At 37.8% G+C, this 7,731-nt stretch overlaps 1 protein-coding gene across 1 annotated transcript in view; it reads right to left on the bottom strand.

The window, feature by feature from the left end:
• Positions 1 to 401: 401 nt before the first annotated feature.
• Positions 402 to 7,731, bottom strand: part of SLC26A7 (solute carrier family 26 member 7) — a 215,834-nt gene continuing 208,504 nt past the window's right edge. Inside the window, exons 15-18 of the mRNA XM_019527911.1 lie at positions 6,625 to 6,728; positions 5,379 to 5,433; positions 5,189 to 5,292; positions 402 to 2,328 (exon numbers count right to left, since the gene is read on the bottom strand). Coding sequence (XP_019383456.1) covers positions 2,293 to 2,328; positions 5,189 to 5,292; positions 5,379 to 5,433; positions 6,625 to 6,728 — 299 coding nt within the window. The 3' untranslated portion in view covers positions 402 to 2,292. The remainder of the gene's footprint in view (positions 2,329 to 5,188; positions 5,293 to 5,378; positions 5,434 to 6,624; positions 6,729 to 7,731) is intronic.

The raw sequence follows: 7,731 nt of genomic DNA, 5'->3' as shown, positions 1-7,731 counted from the left end.
AAAGCAACCTAGCAATTCTTTCTTCCCAGCACTTCCAATTTGACCCTTAGAAGTATAGCTGTTCACTTCCATCTTAATCCCCTAACCCCTTTGGCTATAGGCAAAAATTACACGTAAACAGGTATAAGTGATCAGAAACTGGTTTAAATCTGTAACAAAAGAATTTCAGTTCACATACACTGCTTTCAAAATGGCCGAACCCAGTTTAAGATAAACCTGGATGGATGTAGTATCAGACTTAATTGATTTAGGTTAAATCAGTTTACTGAACTTCTGTCCCAGATTCCCCTCAAGTTAACTCACAATCCCCCAGCATCCTAAGATGCTTTGCACCTCCCCTACAAGCTCCCCTCACGGGGTGGGTGAGCTAACTTTGGCTCAAGCTGTCTGCTCCAGACCAGCAGGGAAGGCTTATCTGTTCAATCGATGCAGTTTAGTCTAAACCTGCAAAAACTGGGCCAATTCAGTCTCAGGTTTTTTTGACTGTCTGTACTTTAGGTCAGTGTAAGGGAAGAGAGTGCAATTGGCATATACAGTTCCCTGTTTCCTTTTTCTCCTTGGCACATGCTTGATTCTCATATTTCAATGCTGTTGTTTCACAGATCACCAAATACAGAGGAAGAAACCAACGTACATGCATCTAACCATAAATAGTGTAACCCATATGGTTTTATGTAATCTGTATTACAAAACAATTGTTTGAACTGGTTTCATTGAGCCCTTTGGTAAGCATGCATACAGTTTGTATGAGCTGCAGATACAGAAATATCTGGCACCACTGTATGTTGTAAAATTTAAAAACCAGTTCCCATATATAACATACTGTGTTTTGTGTTATAAGGTAACTTTTGTGTGATGGTTTTGACTGTCAGATTTGCAGATTTCAGTGTCACTAAAGTCATGTTAACCATCAATATTCATGTTGTCTTATTTTAGAATATTTTGGGGACTTACTGGCACTAAGATTTAACTTTAGAAAAATGAAGGCAGTTGTCAGAACCAGATAACATGTAGATTTTCATAGACTCTCATTATGACTTTATTTTTTTAACAAAAGAATATAATATAGCAGTTTCTCAATTTTACGGACTAGCAGAATAATGTGCACTTTGGCTGCTTAGTCCAAATCAACTCACTTAGGCAAAGCGGCTACTATGTGGTGGTGAACTGAGCCTGGAATTTATAAGGGCAAACTTTCAAACTGCTGCCCAAGAAACACAGAAACTTCTGCTTGCATGTACAAGACCCTCAGATATATGTGTAATTGGATGGGTAAACACAAAATTATCCCATCTGCTCATGAAATTGCTCATTTACCCACTGAAATATGTAGGGCTTGCACAGGCAATTTTAGGTTTGCTTTTGATTTATAGTACAATACAAGGCTTCGGGTAGATCCTCAGCTGTATAAACGAATGCACATCCAGTAAACTTGATGATACTACCTTGAGTTACCATATCTGAGGATGTACAATGGCTGGGAATATGGATTGAGATATTATTACACTAAATGTACTCCACTACCACCATAGAGGGTCAAACCTTGAATCTTTGGAACTGAAAATGAAAATATTTTCCACTTGAACTAAAGGATGCCTCTAGCTCTTAAAATGCAGCAAGCTGGAATCATGGCTAGTGCTAATAAGAAACATGATCACACACAATAAACCACTTTATTTCACATACTTTCTTGGCACACCCAAACTCCCGTTAACTTCAATGGGTATTTGAAGGCATACAGGAAGAATGTGCAAAAATGCAGAACTGTGCTAATTGCACAAGAATATGTTGTAAGATGTTACTGTACATGGTTGATTTAATTAGAGAAAGGATAAATACAATGATCTGAAACATATACTATATCAGTTAAAATAGATCATTTGCAAGGATTCATAAGGTCTTTTTATCCCATGCACAAAAGTATAGTTTGTGCATTACAAATAAAGTGACTATACAATAGTGTTAAAACAATATACATCACCATAATAAAGGTCAATACCCTGTCTTCTGCCTAATATTTTGTATCTAAATGTGTACAAAAATATTGTATAAAATTACTACAGAGTAATCCAACATAGGGACACTCTTTGAGTGATGGTACTTGAGAAAAGAAACTTTTGACAACTATAGATCAAGAAAAGAAAAGAATAACTGTCATAACTGACTCTATTAAATATACCTGGCATACAAAATATTGCCTACAGGATTTCATGAAAAGTTTAAGGAAAAGGTATGGCATAGCTTAGTCTGTATATTAGCAGATCAAAATAGCTACTCTGCAATATGTCAGCATCACACTTCACTGTGTTCATTGAGGTTGTTGAAATTCTGAAATTGAAGAAATAGAAAAGTCTTATTGCATGTTACTACATTCTCACTTGCACTGTGCTAGTGTGAGGACATGAAATAGCAGCAGCTAAAGCATTACTTTAAAAATAAATTACACTGTAAAAACCAAGAAATCGAAAAGGGATCAAAATAGCTCAAGATCAGATGAGCAATAAGCTTCTTGCCATTATAAACAAAATGAAGCCAATGTGATATTAGCACTGGAGACCAAACACAAATAGAAGATTCTTGGTATTTCATAATGATCAGACTTAAACATGGAAAGGGAAGATCATGCCAGCCTGCCCACCTCAGTGACAGGGCTGAATTATTTCCCACACAGTCTCAAGTGGAAAATGAAACAAAGCAAACACTTTCCACCAGGTCCACTTCCTTATTTTCCCATTCATGTGTTGTCTTCCCTGTTTTCCCTCCACTGCCATCTTCTCCCATTCAGGTGTTATGGGGAAGGAACATATCAAGCAGTATGAATATTCCAAAGAGTCATCAGCAGCTCAGATCAAGGCGTGGAGGAAGTTAAAAAAAAAAGGAATAGCAGGGTTAAATTTAATCTAACTTTTAGTGTCTCATGAAATCCTTTTAGAGAACCTCTGAAATTCTGCAGTTTTTGTGTGCACCATTAGAGGACAATGGCATCAGGGATGGTAATTCAGATTTATGGGTTCTTGTCTCAGTTTACCACCAGCTTTCACAATGGCTTTGGACAGTGAACTAGGCTTCTTTTGCCTCAGTTTTTCCATGTATAACATGGGAATAATATTACTTAATGAACGTCTGCATGTGTAAGAGAGTTATATTAGCATAACTGAAGGTGGCGTGACTAGGGCACAAAAATAACCATCCCCAGCACTGCCACTTCCTAGTGTAATGAGGGTTAATTAATGGTGATTTGAATTTGGAGAGTCCCTAATGAAAGCTGCCAAGTATTATGTTTTAAAACATAATATTCGTGTGAAATGTTGTATTTGGGCAGAATTGGACACAATAACGAATAATCATCAGAGTTTGCAGTGTCACGATACATTATTTTTGCCCTGCTGTTCTCCATTAAGAGTTCTGTTGTTGGATGGAGGGTAATATGCTAAGTATCACTGAATGAGCCATATTTCCCCTGTCCTGTAATTGACTGAACAAGCACATTGATGCACCTTTATTTGAGCAAATCCAACAAAGACAAATTTTGTCTGGGAGCCAAAAAAGAGGCACTTCTAATGTAATTAGCAGAAAGTGCTGGCTTATAGTAACTGACAAACACATAGTCCATTGACTAGTTTAATGTTTTCTGGAGAAGCTGGACTCTGGCCATCTCTGTAGTCATGACCAAATTATGGGAAAATAACTAAGATCACAATGGAAGAAGTGTCTATAGTTATGAGCACTAACCAGGTTTATAACTCTTCTCACAAGGAATGAAATAACTGATTTTTACCAATAAAATTTGATGCTTAACTTGGCACTTTTTGTATCAAATCAAAGCTGATTTAAGCCTCATCTCTCAAATGAACTTTTTTTTCTCTTTGCAGTTTTTTCTTCCATTTCTCAAGATTTTTCTGCTCTCTCATCTACAGACTTTCATGGAAGCAGGGTCTACACTGCCCACTGAAGTGCATTATAGAGAGCACGTCTACATAGGAGACTTACTGCACATTGGACTAATAAAACTGTGCAATAGCATGTCACAGTCAGAACCAAGCTAGGAACCCATCTACCAGCACTACTGCACAATAGCTTTAGTTAATGCACATTAACTTTAAGGAAGTACTAAACTAAATGAGCAGTATCTAAGGTTATTAAGGAACATGTAGACGTGCCCAGACAGTCCTAAATGAGCTCTCAGGAAAGTAGACAGCAGCAGTCTAGGTGCACATCTAGTACAGAGCTCCATGCAACTTAATTTACCTTGCTTCTAGCATGAGTATCCCTACACAACACTGCACGATGCAGTCTAGACATACCTTAAGCCTCTTTTTTTCTGTACAGTTCCTCTGCTTTCCTCAGCCTTTTAGCTCCATGTTATGCTTTTAAATATGAGTTGAGGAATTCTACTTCCTCTGGGCAACTTCTGCTTTGGCATAACCAAACTGTACCATGACTATATCTGCACTGTGGAATAGATACTTGAGATACCTGTACAAAAAGTACTGTAGGCAACAAGAGCACAACTCAGTACAGGCCGCTTTAACCAGTCAAGAAGCTAGCTCAGATGGATAAATGAATAAGACTCACAAGAAGATTAGACAAATTCATGCCTCATAGCCCCATCAGTGAGGATTAAACATAATAGTAGGGCTGCAACCTCCAAATTGGGATTTTCTAAGCTTCTAAATGCTGGAAGCTGTAAGGGAAGAGGAGCAGGGGACAAATGAGTGTGGATATGCCCTCCATAAATACTCTTCCCCTTAATATTTGCTCTGTGCTACTGTGAGATAGGACAGTGGCTAGATGAGTCTCAGCTTGGACCCAGCATGGTATCACTTATGTTTTTTATAGTCTTATCTCCACATTATACTGTAATTGGAACTGGAGGCACACCCCATATTATGTACCAGAGTACAGCAGGCCCAGAATCCAGGACAAAAGCTACCAAGATATAGAGATTATTGATAAAAGAAAGGGAGAGATGATGAAAGAGTAGGACTGTCAGATAACTCTTCAGTTGAGCCTGGGACAGCAGCCAGCGGGCATTTATGGGCTTGAACAATCCATCCTTAGAACCAGCTGCCAAAGATACAGAAGAAGGGGAGCTCACTGACTATGCAAGGGCTCCACAGAGTAATAAAGTCCTATAAATAACCAAAGTCAGCCTTTGAGACTTTTGATTTCATCTATTCAAACTCACCCTGTTAATCTGAATAGCACCAATTGCAGAGGAAACAGATTCAAAGAAGATAGGATTTTCAGATCCTAGGTTTTCACTGTACTGCATTGCTTTTATCAGGGAAGCTGTAATGAAATATACACATTAACATTAAAAAGTAATGTGGGCTTTAACTCATTCTTCAAAACTTTTCTTGTAAATTGATACTTACCTTTGCAATGTGCTAGTAACACATTAATGTTCTGATTTTTACAATCCATGTAAATCTAAATGAAAAAAAACCATGAATTTAGCAAAACTATTTGAAGCATCACATGAGAATAAATCAAGCAAAAACAGGTAAGAAACGTACTTTAATGCTATTCAAATTACATTGAAAACTACCACTAGAGGGAGCTATTCTATAATCTAAAAATGATGACGTGTTAGGACTAGCAAGCATGATTAGATTTTTTTTTTTTTTTTGGGGGGGGGGGGGTTTTTTTTTTTTTTTTTTTGGGGGGGGGGGGGTTTTTTTTTTTTTTTTTTTGGGGGGGGGGGGGTTTTTTTTTTTTTTTTTTTGGGGGGGGGGGGGTTTTTTTTTTTTTTTTTTTGGGGGGGGGGGGGTTTTTTTTTTTTTTTTTTTGGGGCGGGGGGGTATTGTTTTGTTTTGTTTTTGGACACCAGTAAATGTAGTTGTAACTGATCTGAAACATTTTTTAAATTCAACATGAATTTATGAAGAGGAGACCATGGTGAAAATAGTGATGTTTCCCTTACTCACATGTCCTGGGGTTACAGCACTAGCCCAAGATGTAGAAGACCCTTCGTTCAAGTCTCACTTGTGTCTGAGGGGATTTAAGCCCCCGCCTGTCACTCCCAGAAAACTGCCCTCACCACCATGCTACAGGTAACTTACTGGAGGTTGCTATCTAGCTCTCCTGCTGAAACTGTGCTACCATGCATGGAATACATAAATAATCATTGAATCAGTGAGTTAAGAGAAGAAATGGGAATGACTATGGAGACATTTTATGAGGGCACTCCCTGAAGAGGTGGGACCCCAGAGGTATAGTCCCTGATTCAGCGCAAAGTAGAAAAGTTCTGAGAGGAAAAATTCAGGAAAGCCACCTCCAAGTCTCCTAATAGTTGAAGCACTCATGAGAGGCTGGGGAATACCCAAGTTCAAGTACCCTCTCTGCTTGATTCAGATCAGGAATCTGGACCAATTCTTGCCATCCCAATGAAGCCTATGCCACCAAGTAAATAAATTTAATTCCAACCGCAGTCATATGAATTAGTTTCTAAAAGTAATTTGGGAGCTACTATATAGAGCTGATCACAATTGCTATTATAATATTATTATTTGTACTTTGGTATTTATAGTCACATGACTGAACTTTGGGTCAATTGATATGGATGGTGAATACAGACTTGGACCTAATTTCCAGCACATACATGCATGATGTCATAAATACCTGCAGAAGCACTGAAACTCCAGTATAGTCAAATAAAGTCAGTCCACTGCAATCTAATATTAAAGCACGTCTCTCATTAAGGCATGGCTGTAAGGATGACTCACCTATATATTTGATACAAAATGAGACAGAATCTCCAGAAAGAATAACAATCTCTCATCAAAAAATAAACAACATACTGTGTTACAAAGCACTTTTTTGTACATTGGGAAATATCAAGCAAGGGAAGCCTTATTTAAAAAGTACAGCAGAAACAGTGATGGGGTAACAGGATAAAACTCAGAACCAAAAAATAGGAAATCTGAGGAAAATATCTTTCCAATAAAAAATACTTGGGTAGTGGAATAATCTCTCATCAGAAACGGAGCGAGCCTTTCTAACTCACGTTTTCAAAACTAGTCTGGACAAAATACTAGCAAATGTAGGAAAGTATTCTGTTCTGTTCTGTTCAGATTCCTATACTTGTATTCATCACTGCAGTAGTATCCGAATGCCTTTCAATAGTTCAACATAACTAATATCTATTACATTCTTCTCCTGGGGGAGAAGCATGTGTCCGCTCTTGGTATGTATTTCTCATTTACTTTTGGTTTCTTTCTGTTTGTTTTTTAATTATGCATGCTACTGTATATAAGTTGAGAAGGTAGATCAAAGAAATGCACTTTGCACTTTCTAGCAGAAAATGGTGAAGTGTGTAACAGTCTCTATGTCTGAAGGAATGGATTCTACTGCCTCAGACCAATCTTACAGTGGTAAGGGGCAGGTGACCCCAGCAAGACCTTACAATCTATGAAAAGGAATGGATCACCTAATAATTCCTGTCCATTATAACAAGAGCTGTGTATCTCTACAAAAAGTCAAAGCAACATACAGACATCAAGGCCCCGATCCAGGAAGTAACTTAGCAAATGCTTCAGTTTAAGTATATACCTGATCTCATTGAGATCACATGCTTAAAATTAAGCTCATGCATAATTGCTTTGCTGTATCATGGCCTAAGTCAATGATCCCAGAAGTTTCCTCACAGAGAGCACTGTAAAACAAATCTTATTTATGCCATACTGTGAATAAATATTAACATTAAAGTTAGTAAGCACAAACTGCAAA

This window comes from Gavialis gangeticus, unplaced genomic scaffold, assembly GCF_001723915.1.
Source record: "Gavialis gangeticus isolate Ggan-Ray unplaced genomic scaffold, GavGan_comp1, whole genome shotgun sequence".
Lineage (NCBI taxonomy): Eukaryota > Metazoa > Chordata > Crocodylia > Gavialidae > Gavialis > Gavialis gangeticus.
This window is presented reverse-complemented; position numbering and strand designations above follow the sequence as displayed.